We start from the raw sequence: 21,776 nt of genomic DNA on the forward strand, positions 1-21,776 counted from the left end.
ACATGAGAGAAATAGATAAAGCTACTCCCATAAACCCGTCGTCCAGAGGTGTACTACTCTCCCTTGATCATGGTGATGATGATGAAGAAGTTGGAGAAGGTGGAGATCCCTTCGGTGGTGAGCCCGGCGGAGTTTCCCCCTCCAATCTTCTCTACAACAGCCTCTGTTTTCATGTTTCTGTATTTGTGTGGCGCTCTCCTCCCGAGAACTCTTCGGGCTCATATATAGTTATTTTTAGGTTAAAATATGTTGGTGGGCGAAAGAATCAGGGCGATCGGGCAATCGACAACTGAAAGAGGTTGGGTGGCGCTCCCTACCTTGCTAAGCGCGCCACCTATTCTCTTTCAGGCCTCATGCCTATCTAGGTGTGGTTCCAGGGCCCAGGATGCTTGCTTTTCCTGATAAAAAGTGACGCTCCAAAAATACCAGGTTAATTTGACTCCGTATAGGTCTCTAAAAGTGAAAAATACGCAAAACAAGATTTTCATGTTCTGCAGAGTTATAAACCAAATAAAGGGGATCATTGGTAAATCCCCATAAATCAATGTAAAACATGATATTATCATCATATATGTTGCAAATATGTGGAATTCAATATGATAAAGGACAAAGTTCATGTAAGCATTTTACATGCATCGGTGCCAAGTTTGCAATAACAAGCATAATGGGATGCGTGGACTTTTATTTAAACCCACTATCTCTCAAATCATGTATAAGTAGTATTCTTCAATAATATCTCGTTTGGATCATAAATAAAGAGGAGAACACAAAGATAGTAGACATCTAATATCACTTCCCCAAGTAGTATTGCTGAAACTATGCACAAGTATTTGCTATCGTTAAATTCCATACATGAATATAGTAAAGATGTCATACCTGTTTTATCGATCCTCGCATACAGTTTTATCATTGGTGTTCTTCCTCTCCCAACTTGAACTGCACAATATGCTCATATATAGAATTAAGAAATTTAAACTTGGTTCACTCAAAGCATCTTATTCTTATAGTAGAAATCTTAAAGATATGATGTCAATATGATGTCTCATGTGGCTGAGATCCATATAGAAGTATACCATTCATTTCTGACCAATAGCAAGTTTAACTAGCCACTTTTAGTGATGAAAAACAAAATCTGCCAACAAAATCCAGCTGTTGTGCATCTCTTTTTAACCCTACTTAAACATCCTAGGAATTTGCCATTTTTTTGTGAGTGTAGGGGATGAAATGTTATAAGTTCTGCCAAAACTTTAGCCCAATCGGAGTTACATGCTAAGAATTAAAAATAAAACGGTGAACAACATCATACAGATTTTGTTACTCTCTTTTCATTGTTTTGCTAAAACGAAAATGTTTTTGGTTTTTGGGGTTTTTGTTAAAATGAAACTACATGCAGCAACACAAATAATTTTTTGTTTGGACTTTTCAAATGGAAAATTGAAAAGAACTACAATGCATTCAACAAAAATGGAAACTCACATGGTAATATACAATGGAGAAGAGGGGAAGAACACATACTCCCCAAAACTTGGGGTGAAGCTAGTAGCCGGGATAGTTGGGGTCTGGACCCCAACCGTATGATCCATCATCGTATAAGGGCCCTTACTGCCCCCACTGTGAAGAAGCACCTTCATTTCTCCACTGGGAAGAAGATCCTTCCCCATGCTGGTAGTTAGGTGTGCAGGTGGGTTCCCCCAGGCATCCGGTGCTGGCGCATACCATGCGTCATGTGCAGGTGGTGCAGAATCGTACCATGCCTCCTGATGCGGTGCTGGTACCTCCTCCAACACATCCTGATAAGGAGGCTCAGGGGCCTCCTCTGGCCATGCATCGTCCTTGGAAACTTCGGGAGCCAACTCCCATTCATGTGCTTCTTGTTCGATAATCCATATGTTTGATAGATTGTCAAAATATTCAACGTGAGGAAGCACAGTACAAACAGAAGAACCATTCTTAGACATGTACTTGTACATCCAAAAATCATTGTTCCACACTCTAACAAGAATATCCATTTTAACGAACATTGCAGAATCCAATGAGTTGGACTCTATAATTTCAGTTCCAACATTTATAAATCTCCTTTCTTCTTTAATGTGCTTATAGACCATAGTGGCAATAGCACCAGCATAGAGTTGTTTAGATTCGGTTCTAGCAAGGATTATACCCAAGTTAAAGTCAGATTTTTTCCATTTTTAGCACATCTCAACAAATAGATAGCGGGACCTGTTCAAGCAGTTGTATTCTTCCTAGCTAGGAATCCCCTAAACTAAGAACAAGGCAAAGTACCTCAGCCCTGGATGTTGAATATGGAAAAGTTTCCATGGCCCTCCGGTGTGCTTCTAGGACTCAGGGTGCTTCTCCCATGAAAAAAATGACGCTCCAAAAATCATAGCTCAATTTAACTTCATATAGATCTCTAAATGTGAAAAATACACAAAACAGAGAATTTCTATTCTGCAGAGTTATAAACCAAATAAACAAAATTATTGATAAATCCCTATAAATCAATGTAAAACAAGGTATTATCATCATATATGTTGCAAATATGTGGAAATTTATACTAATAAAGGAACAAAATTCATGTATGCATTTTACATGCATCAATAAGTAACCCAGTTCAGAGCAATTGAAGGAGGCAGCTCTTTGCCTTTTTTCGATCCTTCTCACGTGTCTTCATGATAGCATTAGTTGTGAAGTGTACAATTTTTCCTTCCTTTACCACCTCGTTCCTCAGTGTTCGCAAGTTGTTTGATATTCATGTTGCCTTTTTTACACAAACAACTTTGCACTTGTATACATAGCGTGGCATCTTGTAGCTCGGCCTACATGGAATCCTTTTTCAAACATTCAAAAAATGGTATTTTATAGTTTCAGAAAATTAGAAACAAAAATTCTATAGGTAGACAATAATGTACTCTATGAATGTGGAAAAAATATCAATATGAAAGACTCAATATGTTGGGCTATGCAAAATCAATTGATTTCAAAACATGAATAGTACAAATTTTGAAACCTCCAACATTTGTCAGAATTTGTCATTTTTGTGTAGCCTCTAATATAATGTATTTCATCCTGAAATTTTGCACAGTAGTAGAGTACATGATTGGCTACATTCAGTTTTTTTTTTCAGTTTTTTTTTGAAACTTTAAATGTTGAATTCAAATTTTGTAGAAAAAAAACAGGAAATGTGTAGCTCGGGCTACACTTTAAATTTCCCTTGTACACACTAGGAAGGAAAAACTGTACACTTCACAACTAATGCCCCCGCCGGTGCCCCCTCCTTACTCGGTCTCTCTCTCCCCGTCCCCATGAGCCTCACAAACCATGTGTTGCATAATTGAAGCATGAAATTGCTCTGGGTAATGTACGAATTACACACGATGTTGCAATCCAGTGGTCTCTGGTTGATGTAACAATTAATCCAATGATGATTTAGCAGTGTCGAACAATCTTCGGAAATAATATCGTGCATGTAACACTGCTCATTGAAGGAACCAGACCGCGTGTGATCACGGAAGCGGTTTCTACTAGCGTTGCCATCTGAGACTGCGTTTCGCAGGTACGAACACCGACCTAAAAGTCTGTACACACCTTCAAGTGGACAGCGCACATTCATCGGTTCAAAAATTGAATGGGCATGTGTGGATTAGAGATATTTGTGTGTGCTTTGGTACGTTCAAGGCCTAAAGTGTGGTTGAACAACCTGTACTGAGGATCCACATCATACACTTGGAGCTTTCTCAGCGTGTGTACAACATATTATTTGTATGAATCGACCCTTATAATGGAGGAATGCAACTTATGTGAGAATTCATGCGACCATATATTTCGAGGGTCATGGTGCTCCAATTGTAAGAGCGATAAATCATATGTTCTCTTATCTCAATTCTCAAAGCACTATAAAACCACAGAAGCTGGCTCTGATTGCCGCTAGATCGACTAGCATGGCGTGGGGAACTATACCATACAGGAGATCACGGTCGATGTAATATATTGAGATATTTGGGGAAATCAAAATAGTAGTTGTGGTGTTTTGTCATCTAGAGGTACATCAGTTTGGGGAAGGTTCCTAGTCGTGTCCTATACGACATGCCTACAAAGCATCATTCAAGAAATGCAAAGATTCATGGCAAATTATATATTTTCAGTGTGTACGCACTAATTAGTGGTATGGGCTGATGGTTTTAGTGGATTAATGAAAAAACACTGACAAGTAATACTACGAAGATAGCTTTTTGTCTCCTGACCCATCTCAAACAGATGTCTCTCAGATGAACTGTATTAGAGGGGGAAATCATGCACACTGAGATGTCTGGAAAACTATTTTAGCTTCTGGAAATCATGCAGGAATGCAGGTTGGTTATCCATCATTCCATCATTCCTACTTCAATCAAGGGAAGGGTCTCTGAAAGGTGTATCGTTTCAAAAATTCAGAGTTGTCCCTGTCCCATGGCGTTTCCGAACCCCTGGCGATAGCCCTTTGGCCTTTGTGTACTACTACTAGTGTTGGAGCGTTTTTACATCCAGCTGTGGTCATGCATGACAGCGTGTCGGCTTAAGCAGCATCCACGAACAGACTGGGATGGCTATGACCCCTTGGCAGGGCTCAAGGGTTGAAGGCACACAGGATAGCATTTTCCTTGTCGAGATTTTTGATGAGATGGAGGAATCAGCCAATGAAGTCTTCTTATTTTAGTATACCAGCATGATAGTCTCAGTGGAGAAGTTGGTCCGGCCGTCGGTCGCTTGACCTACGCAGGCAGTGACGTTAGAGACTTTGGCCCCAGCATGCTACTCGCGCGCAGCCGGGTGATCGCTGCCCCTCTAGCGGCGCTATAAAATACGCCCAGCTAAGTGCAAGGGGAAAGCATCACTGATCAGTAATCTCAAGCTCAGAAACAAGTCAACGATCCATACTCATCCCCTGAACTGCTGCTCCAATGACGACGGCGGTGCGGCGCATGAAGCTGGGCTCGCAGGGGCTGGAGGTCTCGGCGCAGGGCCTGGGCTGCATGGGCATGTCCGGCCGCTACGGCGACCTAAAGCCGGAGGCCGACATGGTGGCGCTCATCCGCCACGCGGTCGACGCCGGCGTCACGCTCCTCGACACCTCCGACGTCTACGGCCCGCACACCAACGAGCTACTCCTCGGCAAGGCGCTGCAAGGGGGAACACGCGGGAAGGTGCAGCTCGCCACCAAGTTTGGCATCACGGGCACCTTCCAGGACGTGCGGGGCGACCCGGCGTACGTCCGCGAGGCCTGCGAGGGCAGCCTCGCCCGCCTCGCCGTCGACTGCATCGACCTCTACTACCAGCACCGCATCGACACCGCCGTGCCAATCGAGGCCACGGTCAGTTATTTCCTGCACCAATTCTTGTTCAGCACAGCGTGACTATTGATGGAGAACAGGAGAAGCCGTCTTTATTCATCTCCGTAAATTCGTTCTGTAGATGGGTGAGCTGAAGAAGCTAGTCCAAGAAGGGAAGATAAAGTACATCGGCCTATCTGAAGCATCGGCGTCGACCATCAGGAGGGCACACGCGGTTCACCCCATTACCGCTGTCCAGCTTGAGTGGTCTCTGTGGTCAAGAGACGTCGAGAAAGATGTCATCCCGACCTGCCGGTATGTATCTGCAGTTCTGCACTAGCTAATCGACTGCAACATTCTGCGTTTCCAGTTACACAGATCTAAACCACATTGGCACTCAGAGAGAAAACATTGATTTCCAATTCCAACTGTCTTCTGCGAATTTCAGAGAGCTTGGCATCGGAATTGTGGCATACAGTCCATTGGGCAGAGGGTTCTTGTCCAAAGGGCCTAAACTGGTCGAGACACTTCCTGAAGGAGATTTCCGCAAGGTGAATGAGAATCCATGGACCCTTTGCTTCAGTGAACACTTATATATAATCTGAATCTTTTCCTTTCTTCTTCTAACCAAATGGTCAAATGCATTCACTTTCAGAGTTTACCCCGATTCCAACCTGAGAATATGGAGAAGAATGCCGCCATATTTGAGCGCGTAAGCGCCATGGCTGCCACGAAAGGATGCACGGCGTCGCAGCTCGCGCTGGCCTGGGTGCACCACCAGGGGAGCGACGTCTGCCCCATTCCCGGCACCACCAGAGTAGAGAACTTCAGCCAGAACGTGGCTGCGCTGTCAGTGAAGCTCACACCCGAGGAGATGGCTGAGCTCGAGTCTTTCGCCTCCGTGGACGCCGTCCAGGGTGACCGGTACCACGGCAACTATCTCAAGACCTGGAAGGACTCCGAGACCCCGCCCATGTCATCATGGAAAGCTACTTAAGTGTTCCAAATACATAGCTGGAAATAATTGATGCAAAATCTTTACATGTTTTCACTTGTAGCAGAAGTCCCCCAATCACTTTTTAAGAGTGCCTATTCTATTCACTACTCTCCGTTCCAAATTAGTTCTGGCAGCTTTGGTTAGATTTAGTCAAGATACATATGTATCTGCACATCTTGGAGGACTCGCCCCCGCGTCGCCCCCTGCGCCGGGCGACTCGGGCGGATCCCCAGCGCCGCCGCCACTACCTCCCCCTCCTCCGATCTCCCTCTTCCCTGCCGCCGCCAGCGCGCGCGTGCGGGCAAAGCTCGTGAAGCTCTCCGCAGCGGCAGGTCCCCCTCTCGCGTCGCGCGCGCGGAGGCGGCGCTGGATCGGCGGCGGTGACGATCGGCCGAAGGCGGGGCTGGTCGGTGGTCAGCATGGTGGGATCCAGGGTAGGATCCGGGGCGGCGGCCTCGGGCGGCTGTTTCTTCGGCGCGTCGCGCCGGCTACCTTGGCAAGGGCTGCGGTGGCTGGTTGATGGTTCGGCGATGCGGCCGGCGGCGGGGGTGATCCCGAAGGTTGCGGATCCGGCTTCCTCGGTGGCGTGGCCATGCCTGGTTGTTGCCGGTGAGTCCTCTCGCCCCCTCCTTCCGACGGCTCATGTTGGTGGCCTTCTTCGGTTTTGGGGGTGGCGGCGGACGACTGGTCGACGGGTTTGTGGTCGGTGGCGGCCTCCTCTTCCGCCGTTGAGGTCGACCGGCGGGCGGCGGCGAGGGGGCCTGCCGTTCTGCCTAATAAAGGTGGCAGTCCTAGGGTTTCTCTTGCGCCAAGTGAAGATCGTTGGAAGCTTCTTCCCACCAAGTTGGCTGGATTGTCGTGTTCCATAAGGTCCTGCCGGCGAAATTCATTGTGCGATCAATGCATGAAGATTGCTGGATTGGGCATTTTCGGTCGGGCGCACCCATATTTTTTATCTGACTGTTTGGTTTCAGAGGAAGCGCTTCGAAGCTCGCTGGCTGTTAATATCATGGAGCTCATTTTCTTTCCATGTTGTCTGGCGGAGAAGGTCATGAAAGCTAAGATCGGTGGAAGAGCAATGGTGGTCGGATCGTGGTGGTGAGATGGAATTGGCTTGGAGATTTGTGACTTCAAGCAGCGGCTTGTATGTGGGGGCGACTGCACGAGGAAAAGTTCAGAGTTCTATCTTTCGGGGTGAAAATCCAAGGTCTGGTCTTAATTGGTTGTACCTGGCAATGTTCTTGTTGAAGACATTGTTTTGAGAGGGAGGACTTTCTTCAGGATGAAAACCTAAGATCTATGATCGGGCGACAGACAACGTTTGTGCACTGTTTCCTTCTTGGAGGCGTCGCTTATGGAGATGTTGATCTTCTGGTGTTGTCTTGGTGGTGTCAGTGTTGCTGTTTCAAGTTTATCAATCTTTGTAGCGGGACTTTTCTTTTCTATAATTCTTTTTTTTGCCGTGTGCATCCTCTATGCCATTAGGGCATGATGTTGTTGCAGAGGCTGGGTGTAATTGGTATCTCCACGATATTAATATATGCTCTTTATCGAAAAATCTTCTAGTGTATAGGCTTGCTTATTTTAGAGAAAAGTTGTGACAACTAATTTAAAAAGGAGAGAGTAGTACCAAAACGATTACAAGAGTTAGAGCATCCTAGCCGTTGGAGGCCCCCGGGGCACAATCCGGATGGAAATTGATCCGGATTGGATGTATTTTTGGCATGAGGAGCAACGATTTTGCAGCCGTTTTCCCCCCACATGGCCGCTCAGTTTTTGGCTAATCTCACTAACACGCGGGCCAGAGCGCGGAGTTTGCTCCATCCGGAGTCCCCGGCAGCACCCCGGGAAACCGAGGATGACCTGGGGAGTCCGGACGGATTTAGGCCTAAATCCGGATGAAAACGAGAAGTTGGGGACGTGATTGGGCCATTTTTATTCATCCGGATAAAAAAAAGGGGTCATAGGGGCGTTCTTGGGAAGATGGCTGGAGATCTCTTATGGTCCATGTTAGACTCTGCTTTATCATTCGACTAGAAGCGATAGGCTCAAATAAGGAGAATTTCTTTTCAGCTTAGGATGGCATCTCCCAGAAGCAGCCCTCTTTTGGCTTCTCGCGGAAACCCATCTTCTAAACTTGTTTTAGTTAGAAGTTTATAAACAATTTTAGGAAGGGTAATTTCTGAGTTTTAGAAGCTGAAAAGAAGTGGGCCTAAGACGTATTTATCATAACCTGTTCCAAAAAATAAATGCCTCAAATAATTTAGCTTATAGTCGGCATTGCAAATAATGAGTTGGTTTGGAACATGAACCGACTTGAATCGTGTAATATCTGAGTCAAATAATAAATTAGATTCATGGCGTTAGGGTGATTGTTTCCATGATTTACGGTTTTAAGTTTTTCTATTCCATATATAGCTAATTAATTGTACCGTTTATGTTGTGGCATAGTCAGGGTGAAGTAGGGGGAGAGACGACGACAAGAGAGATTGGGATATAAAGCTAGTGAGCGGGGACGATCAATATGTTTTTTTAGGGAAAGGACGACCAATATGTAGGCGAGAGCTAGTGGAGTAAGGGCATCTCTAGCCATCTGATCCATTTCAGACACAAGAAGTGACCCATCTGATTCCTTTGGATTGGATTGTATACAAGGAAAACGGTAGAATGGACCCGTCTGTCCGTTTGTGCCCGAGGCACTCCTAGCAGCACGCTACATTTTCTTTTTTCAACACAATCAACGACTCGTAATGGTGATTAGCGCCATGTCGAGACCTGCCAAGGAGGAGGAGTGGCGCTTGGTGGTCCAAGAGTAAGGCAAGCTGTTCATCGACCTAAACACTGATCGGGAGTAGTGAGCCGCTGCCCGCAACACCACCTCAACTATAGGCCCCGGTGAGCTATCCGGAGCCGTATTTTGGTAATTAGGATGCCATGGAAGCAAATTGAATAGACCAGGAGCGGATTTTGTATGTAGATAACTGAATGTATGATCTGTTTGGTTGATTATATAAGCAAATTAACATTTGATTTAATCCAAACAAGTGATTGACGTAGCATGATCACATTTTTACCCTCTATTTATGCATTTGTGACATTAATTACCCCATTGAGTACAAAATTGTTTAGATTGCGCATTCTAGAATATTTGGATCCTTGTTTTCTAATGTGTATGCATTGGGCAAGGTGTGAGGTGATAACCGGCACTCAATAATATCGGTACTAGGACGGAGAGTGTAACAATTGGAAAAGAGAAGTCTAGATATAATTGTCGACAACGCTGTCCGATCTTTACAAATTCTAGGGCACCATATCGATGAAACACGCTTATCCTATCTATCAAAAACAAGGAAAATGCTAAACTCGGGTAAAACCATATTTACAGTGTCCTAGATGTGCTATTTTTTGTAAAAGTTCCACTAAATGGGGTAATTACTATCACAAATGCATAAATAGAGGGTAAAAAGTGGAATTCACTCTAAAACTAATAGAGTAGATGAATATATAGCATCTAAATAAGACAAAACCTATCACATCTACTCCAAACACCAAAACTAGAAACTCTAGCAAGATCAGAGAGAGAGAGAGAGAGAGAGAGAGAGAGAGAGAGAGAGAGAGAGAGAGAGAGAGAGAGAGAGAGAGAGAGAGAGAGAAGAATCACATATGGTACAGCTTGAGCAGTAGTAGCGTTAGCGCTGGCAGCAGCAGTGGCATTGTTGTCTTCTATGTTGAGTTTGCGGAAGAGGTTCTCGGCGTTCGGGAAGAAGTCGCCTTTGGAAAACTCGTCGTCGGACGACAACGTGTTGCCAATATTCGCGCGTAAGAACTCTCCAAAAACCTATTCGACCCTCACATGTATATGTTTACAAGAGGTGTGGTTTCGAAGGCATATACTGTCTCGTCAATCGGTGCACACCAAAGGACGAGAGGAGGAACACAATGGCGGCAACACAAGGTTCTAGAAGAACATTGTCACATATGTCGAGTACAAGCTAGTGTTCACGTCCAAGTTTATATAGTGCAGTTTGGGAAGATCATGGGGCGCATCCCATATCTGAGTCGGTACAGCCATGATCCAGAAAATCCGGACCGAAACGACCGTGTTAATACGTCCGTTAATGACTTGATTAATAACACGATTAATTTCCTGAACAGAAAAAATATAAACTCGGCTCGGCGAGATTTCCGCAACCCACGGTGTATCGTGACGAGGCGAGGCGGGCAGCGGAGGAGGAGGAAGACTGCGCGAGGGCTCTCTTTCTCTCTCATCACTTACTTACAACTTACAATGGCTACAACAGGCCCTCCTGGTAAGCCCTTTTTCGGTAGTGGAGATAGATGATGAAAAACCCCATAAAGACCAACTTTATCGTGATCCCCACCTTGCTCACCACGACTGTATTTCTTTTATATGTGATTGTAGGATGTATTCGTGTAATAACTTTGTCTCTGTAACACCGCGGGTCTGTTATCCCTGGAACCTCTATAGGGTATCTAGATTAGCCCCATAGATCAACATATGTCTTTTCTGCGCACTTATCCTCACTCGTGCGCATCTAGGAAGAACTTCCCGGTCGGTCACCCATCGTCAAATCACTCCAGGCCAATAACGCTTAAGGTCGAAGTTCTTTGGAGATGGTCTTCGAGAATAGAAGTTGCAACTTGTTGATATGAGTATCCTATCAGTCATGTTGAGCCCTGGGTCGAGTATGTCATATTCATAACCCCTTAGATGATCGACGCCCTCGTCGATCAGCCCCAAGCTAGGAACGTCCCCTCTTGGCACATGTCCATGTGTCCAGGTGCCGGAACATGTACCACGACGGGGTACATATCCGCTCCCCTGACCCGCACACGCCCATATTACCGCGAAGGTCGGTTCTGATACTAAATGTAACACCTCGACCAAGCCTACCCCTGACAGCTCTCTAGGATATCTAGACTAGTCCCATAGACCAACACATGTTTTTTTTGCGTAATTTGTCCTCACTCGTGCGCACCCGGGAAGGACGCTTAGCCTCGGACTTCTTTGGAGATGAACTTTCGAAGAAAAAAGTTGCAATTTATTGATATGACTATCATATTAATCTTGTTGAGCCCTGGCCAGGACGTCACAGTCTATTGGATGATCTACTTCCGTTCTACCATGCTGAACCAATAATTAGGCCATTTAATTATTTATATACTGACTATATATTGATACAGTAAATTAGAGATTGTATATATGTATTTGCCCACTCCTATATTTGTATAATGCTTATGTATTGATGCTATATAAATCTGTATATTATACCTATATAAATAAGTATAAACTTCAAAAGAAAATCTAGAAATAATATCAGTGACACACCAGCTATTGTACCGCCGGTGCACCATCCGCACCACGCAAGTGCGCTAGCGGTAACAGGCTACCGTTGGCGCACCAGCAGTTGACGGAAGCCTGCTACCACTGGTGTGGTAGCACTTGCGCGCACTTGTGCACCGGCAGTAGACTTATTTAGTCCTCCGACGGTAACATTTTCCCTACTAATGTATAAGATATATTTACAAAAAAAATATCACAAGAAATTTTAGATATTATATTTTATAATGATTTAATTTTTGTTATATTTATAGTTTATATTTACATAGATTAAACTGACGGTCTAGGTACACAGGTAAGACTAATAAATCGATATGGAAGGAGTACAGTACATAGTATTCATTAATAGAAGAAGTTTTAATGAAATCGGTCAGTTCTTTGGGTTTCAATGGGAGAGATAAATTTTACAGATTTCAATTACATTTGTGGGGAATTGAGTATTGACATCTGAGATAATATGGCATATTCAGATAACTTGTCAGATAAAGCCATAAATGACAAATTAATTAACAAACAGAAGCAGGGCATCCGTACATGCGGGAATACTCATAGTTACAAAGCAATATCATATCATGAACTCAGATTATGGTGGTCTGGTCACCGATTACGATCAGGAGTGCACCGGTATGGACAAGTTGTTTGCGACGCATCCCATCCTGAAGATCTTGACGAAGGAGCTCCAGATTCTGAGCTCCTGGTGCACCATGATGGGCGTCCCGTCCTTGACGCAGTGGTCGTACTTGTCCAGCACCGACACGATATAGCTGAACTCCGGCCGCCTCGCCGGGTTCGCCGACCAACACCTCTTGATTAGGTTGTTCAGCAACGGCGGGCACGAGCTCGACAGCGGCGGCCTCAGATTCTGATATATCGATCATCAAAAAATGCAGGTAAAGTGTCAGATTTCAGAGCGACAACAAACACAGCGCGTATGGAGCAGAGAGACGAACGAAATGTATCGAACGAACCTTCTCTGAGGCGGCGTAGGCTGCCTGGACGGGGGTCATGCCCTGGAAGGGGAGGAGGCAGGTGGTGAGCTCCCAGAGCACGATGCCGAAGCTGTACACGTCCACCTTGCGCGTGTAGGGCTTCTCTTTGATCATCTCCGGCGCCATCCATCGGTAGGTGCCCTTGTTGCCCTTGGTGGCCTGGCAGCGCGTCTCCAGGCATGAGGTGCCGAAGTCGGCCACCTTGACCCTCATCTCGTCGTTGAGCAGCAGGTTCTGCGACTTGAGGTCGCGGTGCATCACCCCCTGCGCGTGCAGGTACTCCATGCCGCGCGAGATGTCCAGCGCCAGCTTCAGGATCGTCTCCGGCGACAGCGAGTAGGGGTCCTTCTTGTTGAGGTACATCCGCAGCGTGCCCTGCGACATGTACTCCGTGATGATGCAGTACACGGGGGGCTTCTTGCACGCCGCGATGAACTGAACGATGTTGGGGTGGTACAGCCGGGACAGGAAGGCCACCTCCGAGTTGAACTGCTCCTCCAGCTCGGCCCGCCGGACCTCGTCGCGTTCCGGGATGCGCACCATCTTCACAGCCACCGCGCGCTGCTTGTAGATGCCGCGGTAGATGCGGCTGTTGGCGCCCGCCGCGAACTTGTTGCCGATGAAGAGGTGGGACAGGTCCGCCATCCACTCCTCCCGCCGCCCGCTGTTGCCGCCGGACGAGGAGGACGAGGGGGCCATGGCCGTGTCCAGCAGCATCGACCACGACTCCATGCTGTCCCACCGCTTCTTCTCCATGTCGTCCGCCTCCGACGGCCACGGGTTCTTGCCCGACGTCGACGGCGAGGAGGCGAACAGGCTCGACGCGAACAGACGCCGAGGCGACGACGACGCCGCGCCGACGCTCTGGCTCGCGTCACCGGCCGGCCGCGGCTGCCGGAAGCAGGAAAGCATCGATGAGCAAGATCAAGAATCGCACCAACACGTCGTGCCAGTGCCAGGGATTCGTCGGCGACGGAGCGACACCACGCCGGGAGAACGCCGCGCCACGAACATTGCTTGACGTACCGTCGATACTTATGAGTTATGGCAGGGTCCGAAGAAAAGTATCCGTGCCCATGAGTGAAAACTCCATGGCATGCTATATACGGCCTACCGTCTAAGCTACCTTATCCCAATCATGCAACTACCGACCTGTAGCTAGGTAGCTAGCTAGATGATGTTTCCTGAAAGACACAAATGGCAAAAACTAAAGACGATCGAGCGCACGCATTCTTCTTGCTTCTTCTTCCTCCTCGTTCTCTTGCAGTAGTAGTAGTTTAGACGCTGGCCGGTGCTGCTGACACTGAACTCTGAAGATAAGCCATGGATGGATGGAAAGATTAAAGGCGCTCAAGGATGTCTCGTGAAGAAGCAGTTCAGCAAAAGAGCCACTTTTCTTGTCACTCTCCCAGCCCAGTTGCATGCAATATTGGTAGCTAGGCCGCATGCACGAACACTCCGTCGCGTTCTCTCGTCAGCCTAGTTTCCAGGACATGAGGGATGAGGCATGCACCTACAATATCTGTAAAAGAGAAAGAGGGGAGACGGAAAAGGTTCGTATGACATGACAAGCAGTGAGATGGATATTTAGGAGGGAAAAAAGGAGTGGTGTCTGAAAGTTACAGATGCATCAGGGGCTGAGCACTTTAACGCTTTGATCCACCCTGTTATATGGGAGGTGTTTTTGTGGTGGTCTGAACGGGTGATCGGCCGGCCGCCGCCAGCCAGTCTATACCTTGTATGACATCACCAGCTGCGTCATTTCTTCCCGGAAAGCTACTGCAGCGAGGAAGAAGAGGGGAAATGTGAGTGATATCTGAAGTAGCTGGGCCGATTTTCTATCAGTTCATGGTAAGATCTCCTTCTCAACAGACTGAGGCCCATTACAGTGATTTAGTATGTGGCCCAAAGAGTATCCCAAGGATCGGTTCCAAATTTCTGTGCAAATTAGGCATGTTCATGTGCCTTTATAAAATCTAATCTAATCTAATCAATCATTGCACCTTGGCGGTATCAAAGCGGCTCCATCGGCTCCGGCAGTGAACCATTTGTTATTTGTGGATGACATTCAGTTGTTTTCCAAGGGGAGTAGTCAGGAAGCGGAAGCGGTGTCGAACTTGCTGGAATCCTATTGTCAAGCAGAGGATAAACAAGGATAAGTCTTCGATTTTCTTTAGTAAAGGGTACCCTCAATTGAGGAGAGATGAGGCGAATTTTTTTTGAACATCTCTATTGAGTCCCTGAATGAGAGATATATGGGAATGCCAACATATGTTGGACTGTTGGAGTTTCAAAATATGACATGTTTAAGTTCTTAAAGGATCGGTTCTAGAGCAACGTGAAAAGATGGTTGGAGAAAATCCTCTTGGCAGGTGGTAAGGATGTGCTTATTAAATATGTTGCGCAAGCAATCCCGGTGTTTTTGATGGCATGTTTCATATTGTCAAGGGGACTATGTGAACATATTAATTCACTTACAAGACAGTTATGGCGGGGAAGCACTCAGGGGAAAAGGAAAGAAAATTGGGTTTCTTGGAAAGTGATGACGCTGCCTAAATTTCTTGGAGGATTGAGGTTCGGGGATCTGAAACTCTTTAATTTAGCACTTCTGTCACGACAAGTCGTGGGAATTCTCAATGAGCCTAAAACGTTGAGTGAAAAAAATACTAAAGGCAGCTTATTTCCCAAATACATCATTTTTGGATCTCATCCATCACATATGGTGCTCCATTTTAGATGGTCGAGGGGTCTTAGTCCAAGGTTTGATCAAGAGGATTAGTGACGGGCAATCAACAAATATTTGGACAGTGAATTGGTTGCCACACAATACCAATATAAGCCCAACTTCTTCACTAAAACAACAACCTTCTCAGAAAAGTTTGAGAACTTATCGATGCTACATACTCAAGCTGGAGGTCAGACCTGATTCGCGAGACCTTTTTACCAATGGACGTCTCGGTTATTACTAAATATTTCATTGTGTACAAGAATACAAACTGACTCATGGGCATGACATTTCGATTGAAAGGGTATCTTCCTAGTTAGATCTGCCTACCGGATGCTAGTCAATAAGGGAGGAACTGCCGAATCAGCCGTGTATGTGGAGCCTAGCCCGTTGTCGTGGAAATGTGCAACGCTCGTGCAACTATTGCACGCGTGGCGAAGCGCGGGAGACGCCTCAACTACCTCCGTGCGCCGGTCTCCACTTCAGTCACCGCCCTGTCTCTCTCCCCCACTCGCTCACTCATGTGGGCTCAAATTCTTTTGGGCTCATTTGAGTGGATACACCGAATTACTCATGTGGGCTCAATTCTTTCCCATTCCAATGGGCCCAAACCAGACTAATGGGGTTCCAGCCCATTCGGAAAAGGAGGAGCAGTCCCGAACATTTGTCGCTCCGGCCGGGAAGCAGGAATCGCAATTCCCTTCGCTTGGTCGCTCTACAGAAATCCCTCTACCCGGGCTTGCCGCACCCGGCTCCCTTATCTTTGCCGCCGCCCACCGCCGAGTGCCCCTGCTCCAGCTGTCCACTGCCGCCGATTCTCCCCCGCTGCACCCTTTAAGGTACGCTTACGCCCTCGTGTCATGGTGGATCTGCTCTTTGTAGATCCATTCCCCTTCCGTTGGATCCTCAGAACACCCGATTTGGCGTAGAGATCGAAATCTGGAACATTTTGTCGGCCCGATTTGGTGCGTGCGTCAGGTTAAAACAAAGATTTAGTGCATCCTCTAGGTTTGAACCGTGAATTGCTGCCTAAAGAGCTGCTCAGCTGAAACATCTTCTTGGACATCGTGAGTAGGCATTTAATCTATTTGCTGGTCAGTAGGTCACCTCTTCCTTTTTTTTATGCATATCGGAGCAAATATATCACCCTGCTGGATAACTCAATAAGCAATTTCCAGTAGCTTCTGACAAAAAAAAAAAAGAACCAATTGTCTGCAGCTCAAGCATCGAGTTGTTCATTCTTTTTCTTCTGAACAGAGACAGCTTTGTAGATCAATAAATTATGTCGTTATGACCTAGTAGCATTATGCCCTACTCGCATGAACAAAGGCTACCATTTACTTCCCATAAATAACCTGCACACAACTCTCTCCTGCCCACGGTAGCAATCTCATCGGCCCCTCACTAGACATGCTGGATTTCACATCAGGGCAAGAAATTCTTTCAGACGGCAACCTTTTTATACGCAAACAACTAGCCCTGTGGTGGAGAAAAAAAATGGTAGTTAGTTTTTAGGAGTCTCATTTTCTGCGTTTGGAGGATTTGGATAGTTCTGCTAAAACTTTGGTGTTTCATTGGGGTATTCATGTAACATTAGTGGATGCCATTTAGCTGTTTTGGCTATAATAATCCGTTGCATCTTTTTTTTTTACAGCGGCTTTCAGTAGCGCCTAGAATAGCATTTTATTGCACTCCTCAAACTAGGTTCTTCCTTGTCTCATATGATTTTCCCTCTTATCTATTCTCCGTGATCAGAAATAATTCAAATGGCAACCAGTGGATCATCTGGCAAGCGTCAGGAAAACAGGTCAAAAGGAAAGGGGAAGACAACCACAAATCTCAAGCCCAACTTCTGCAGTAACCAACATGAAAATCGATCCGAAGACGGTACAAGAAAGCATATCACATGCTATTGCTGTGGGTATCCAGGCCACTTTACGCAAGAGTGCCCTCGATGGAATGGTTCGCTCACTGCCCCGCTAGGGTTTTCAGATGGCAGGCAAGATGGTAGAAGAATGCACATCACATGCAATTGCTGTGGATATCCAGGTCACTTTACTCAAGAGTGCCCTCGATGGAATGGTCCACTCACTGCCCCGCTAGGGAGTTCAGACGGCAGGCAAGAAACTCAATATTCTCTTACACTAAACTCGTACCAACAAAATATAGAAAGTAGATATTGTCAGGACCAAAAGGATGGGATAATCACCTGTCTGGTTTGTGGCGAGGAAGGACATTACACTTGTGACTGCCCTATGAAGAATCAGGAGCGCAAAGTCATTTGCACTCTCTGTAGCAAAAAAGGCCATTGTTATTTGTGGTGTTGCCAGCAGAACAAGTCTGAGAATCTGGCTTGCACCCGCTGTGGAGAAATAGGGCATAGTGCTAGTACAAATGGTCTCAGTTGTTCAAGTTGTGACGAACATCATCCGCATGGAGAGTGTCGAATGAGTGAGGTTACATGCTTTATTTGTGATTCTCGGGATCATTATCTTGCTCAGTGCCCCTTGAATTCAGCATTGACTGCAGTGTGTAAGGATCAGAGAGAGAACTTACAAGCTGCTCTGCAACTTGCACTATCAAAACAAGGCAACTCATTATCTACACCTGCCAAGCCATCCGTAGAATCACAAGTATGCAAACCTAGTTTTGCTAAAAAATCAGCAGGAAAAAAGCCAAAATCACGGAAATGTTACAGCTGCGGTGAGGGAGGCCACTTTGCCAATGGTTGCATCTCAATATCAAAAGTACCGACCCCCAGCAAGTCAAATCCCGAAGTTAGAACAGGAAACACGACAACACGAGTGTTAAAAACGATATGCTTGAAATGCAATGAAGAAGGTCACCATGGCAATCATTGTCCTCAGAAGTCCGGAGCTACATCTACCAACCTGTCCAGAGAGTTAGAAGAGAGCAGCACAATACCTACATCTTCCAACTTGTGCAAAGAATTAAAAGAACAGGACCCTCCCACTGCTGAACATTCATCAGAAATGAAGCCGGTATTGTCGGTTGGATGTTTTATCTGTAGTGAGGAAGGGCACCGGGCCTTTAGTTGTCCCTTAAGACATCCAGCATTGACCCCAGACAAGTCTAGTCCTTTGGTTACAGTAGACAACATACCAGCACGATTGTTGATATGCTACAGTTGCGGTGAAGAAGGCCACAAATCCAATCAATGCTCTCAGAAGCGCCAGAAGCGCCAAAAGCGTTAAGACTTCCGCACTAGGAGCAGTTGGTAAAGCATAACGTTGTACCCGTAATGGGTACATATTTTGTTACATTTTTAATCAAGCTGAGAAGCAGCTGGAAAAAAGAGAGCTTGTCTCTCAGATACAACCAAGGAATCTCGGAAGATACTCACCGACCTGAGCCAGACCTCCGCCTCTTGATGTCCAGGCCGCAAAATAGTTTGCTTCATAGCACACAATAGAACCTTTCATAGACACAACTGTTATCTAGTTGTGTGTTTTCTATATCTGTCATTGAATTATAGATATTCATATTTGTACCGAATTGAGTGAACTTCCAATCAGTAACATCCAGTCTGTATATGATATGATTCATATCGTATGCATTCTCTGTTCGGAGGTATGGGAAAGAAAGCGGGAAGTGCAGTATCTGATTCGTTTCCCACCCCTATCAGTAAGCAATAGTGTTTTATATTTTGTGCAGTTCAAATAAATTTTGACTTTGCACTACCTGTTGCGCAATCATATCAGTTTATCATTTTAATCGAGTGTTGTATATGTTGTTTCTATGTCTGGTTGCATACCATGCTACCTTGTTTTGTACGGCCAAATTGTTCTGGTTGCCAAAAATGGCCCTCAAGAGTCAAGTAGTTAAAGTAGCATTGTTTATAATTCTTTAGCAATCATATAACAGAGAACCTTGTGCATATGTATTACTCGTAATGTACTCCAAACTTTGAATTGTTATGATGGATTGATAATGGCAAGGTCCTACATTAATCTTGGTCTATGGTGATCATTATTTCATAACCTATGCGTTCATGCATGTGTGTTGAGGAAATGGATGTTTTGTTAATTGTTAACATCTGGAAACATGATAATAGACATCTATTTACATCTTTATTTTTCTGATGAGTTTGCACCCTGGTTGCAGTTAGGTTGAAAGGATGAGGAAAGGACTACACCCTCAGATGCAGTGGATCTCATATGTGACGCAGAGTGGCAGGCTGATCAACGTCATGATGACCAAGGTGAACCATACCGGCAAAGTGTACCACATGAGGGCAAAGCGGCAGATGGCTCAAAGCCTGGGACAGATCGCAAAGTTCAAACGCCGCTACGAGCAGGAAGCGGAGGAGAACAAGGACAACAAGTAGGGTGCTGTTAGCCTTGAGCAGATTTGTTTACTGCTTCAGGTTTTAGCTAGTGAGCTTCGTTAATGGAAGTTTTCTTGGTTAATTTGAGCTATTCTTCCATCTCAGGGACAATTCGGTTTAACCTCTGCTCGTTTTAAGCTGTGCCATTTGCACTTTGGGTCGAGTTTCCTTTGTTGCTCTCTTTCGCTCGAATTCTCGAAAGAAAAGTGAAACCAATTAGTATCATGATGCTATTTCTGATTGGTTTGGCTGTGTGAGTTGTGAAGGATATTTAGGATGATTACTTGCTATGCACCCTATACAATTGTTGATTTGATTGTACTTTGTTTTGCAAAAAAAAATGATGATCTTGTTGAGTGGTAAGCAGACGGGAAGGGAACAATCGCACCAAAATGCATCACTAATCCTAGACCTACGGACTGGTGGGTTACGGAAAATTCTATGGACATTACTCCCTACCTCGGTGTCAAAAATAGTAAGATGTTTTAGGATTGTCCTGGCCAAATGAAATAGTATGAAAAGACATTAGTACCCCTGATTTGAAACTTGAACCAGACAGGGATCGCTTCCTCGCCCATGGCCTAGTTTCCTCACCTAGAAGCTCCCCGCCCATTGCTCAGCTTCTTCATCGCCTCGCGATCGCTCCCTCGCTTGTTCCTCGACCGATCTCGCCTAGGTTCCTCTGGGATCTGCCTCGACCATGGTCTCCTCGTCCATGCGCTCTTGGGCTCTGCCTCGACCACCATCTCCTCACCCATGCACTCCTGGTTCTGCCTCGACCACTATCTCCTCGCCCAGGTGCTCATGGGCTCTGCCTCGACCAGCAGGTGCTCGCCAAGGTTGCTCGCCCCGCGTCTTCCTCGCAGTGACGGAGCTGCACTATGATTGTGTGGTCAATTGAAACCACAAAAAATGGTGTGCAAAGAAATTTAGCTATGGATATACCAAAATTGACCCCATAATACTTTTTGACATCACTGCAGATGTTTTTAAACTTTGACAATGCTAGTTGGTAGTTCCAGCTCCGTCATTGCTTCCTCGACCAGCAGGTGCACGCCTAGGTGCTCCTGGTAGCTTCCTCGACCAGCAGCTACTCGTACAGGTCGTCGCCTCTTCCTCGGCCAGCAGGTGCTCACGCAGGTCTTCGCCTCTTCCTCGACCACCGGGTGCTCCTCGACTCACATCAGCAGCAGCAGTAGCCACATACCTGAACAAAGAGCAGAAGCAGCACATCAGATCATTATGGTGCTCCCGGACCTTAATTGTACTCCACTTGATGAACAAAAACATTATGGCACTCCATCATCAATGGCTTGTAATTACAAAGAAGATTTAAACTTATTTGCTCTTCATACGTGCTCTTTGTGGCTAAGAGCATCTCCAGTCGCGTCCCCCAAATGAGGTTTGGGGGACCGCGGACAAGAAATGGGAAAAAAAAACCGTCCAGTCGCGTCCCCCAAAGCTAATTAGCGCCTCATTTTGTGTCCGGCGTCCCCGGTAGAGACTCTATGCATAGAGTCTCTACCGGGGACGCCGGACACAAAAATAGCGTCCAGACGCATGCATGCAGCCCACATGCTAGTCTCTTTCCCCACACTTTCTCTCACCTACTTTTCCAACATGGGGTGGTCCCTTCTATTAAAATGCATGCATCCGGACGCTGTTTGAGGGACGCGGCTGGGAAGGGCCTCTTTTTTGTACAGATTTTTGGTCTCTTTTTGTCCGGCACGGTCCCAAACGTGCCCCAAATCATTTATGCCGGACGCTTTTTGAGGGACGCGACTGGAGATGCTCTAAGCAAGGCGGTACAGATTCTGAAAGTATGTCTTAAAGTGAGTTCTTCAAGAACAGAAGTTGCAAACATGTCATGTCAAGCAAACAACTGATATTTCCAGTAGGTCAATGTAACAGGGGTCTAGAAGTTAAATTCCGGTTCTCACAGTCAAACATACAGATACTCCAGAGTGGTATACACATGACTGACAACCGACATGATTGTAACGTGATTTGTTTACCTGTTATCTTGAATCAACACATAGAGAGGTGAAG

General features: G+C 46.0%; 4 protein-coding genes across 5 annotated transcripts; 3 read left to right on the forward strand and 1 right to left on the reverse strand.

The window, feature by feature from the left end:
* The first annotated feature begins 4,934 nt into the window (after window positions 1-4,934).
* On the forward strand, window positions 4,935-6,390 carry LOC124684014 (probable aldo-keto reductase 3). The gene is made up of 4 exons (XM_047218425.1): window positions 4,935-5,348; window positions 5,449-5,621; window positions 5,755-5,857; window positions 5,962-6,390. Exons 1-4 carry the CDS (start codon window positions 4,938-4,940, stop codon window positions 6,301-6,303), a joined length of 1,029 nt encoding a protein of 342 aa, XP_047074381.1. The 5' UTR covers window positions 4,935-4,937; the 3' UTR covers window positions 6,304-6,390.
* Window positions 6,391-12,048: 5,658 nt separating this feature from the next.
* On the reverse strand, window positions 12,049-14,102 carry LOC124684015 (serine/threonine/tyrosine-protein kinase HT1-like). The gene is made up of 2 exons (XM_047218426.1): window positions 12,634-14,102; window positions 12,049-12,527 (listed from the first exon to the last, which is right to left on the reverse strand). The coding sequence occupies exons 1-2, from the start codon at window positions 13,564-13,566 to the stop codon at window positions 12,276-12,278; spliced, it is 1,185 nt and encodes a 394-aa protein (XP_047074382.1). The 5' UTR covers window positions 13,567-14,102; the 3' UTR covers window positions 12,049-12,275.
* A 2,984-nt stretch (window positions 14,103-17,086) lies between these two features.
* Window positions 17,087-18,936, forward strand: LOC124696895 (DNA-binding protein HEXBP-like). The gene has a single exon (XM_047229559.1). The coding sequence runs from the start codon at window positions 17,146-17,148 to the stop codon at window positions 18,592-18,594; it is 1,449 nt and encodes a 482-aa protein (XP_047085515.1). The 5' UTR covers window positions 17,087-17,145; the 3' UTR covers window positions 18,595-18,936.
* Window positions 17,392-19,952, forward strand: LOC124696907. 2 transcript variants are annotated; one of them, XM_047229578.1, is made up of 2 exons: window positions 17,392-17,498; window positions 19,505-19,952. In XM_047229578.1, the coding sequence occupies exon 2, from the start codon at window positions 19,518-19,520 to the stop codon at window positions 19,725-19,727; it is 210 nt and encodes a 69-aa protein (XP_047085534.1). In that variant the 5' UTR covers window positions 17,392-17,498; window positions 19,505-19,517; the 3' UTR covers window positions 19,728-19,952. The 2 variants fall into 2 exon arrangements, with proteins under 2 accessions (XP_047085534.1, XP_047085526.1); XM_047229570.1 differs by lacking the exon at window positions 17,392-17,498 and adding an exon at window positions 18,605-19,024.
* The last annotated feature ends 1,824 nt before the right edge of the window (window positions 19,953-21,776 follow it).

This window comes from Lolium rigidum, chromosome 1 (genome assembly GCF_022539505.1).
Source record: "Lolium rigidum isolate FL_2022 chromosome 1, APGP_CSIRO_Lrig_0.1, whole genome shotgun sequence".
NCBI classification, from domain to species: Eukaryota; Viridiplantae; Streptophyta; class Magnoliopsida; order Poales; family Poaceae; genus Lolium; species Lolium rigidum.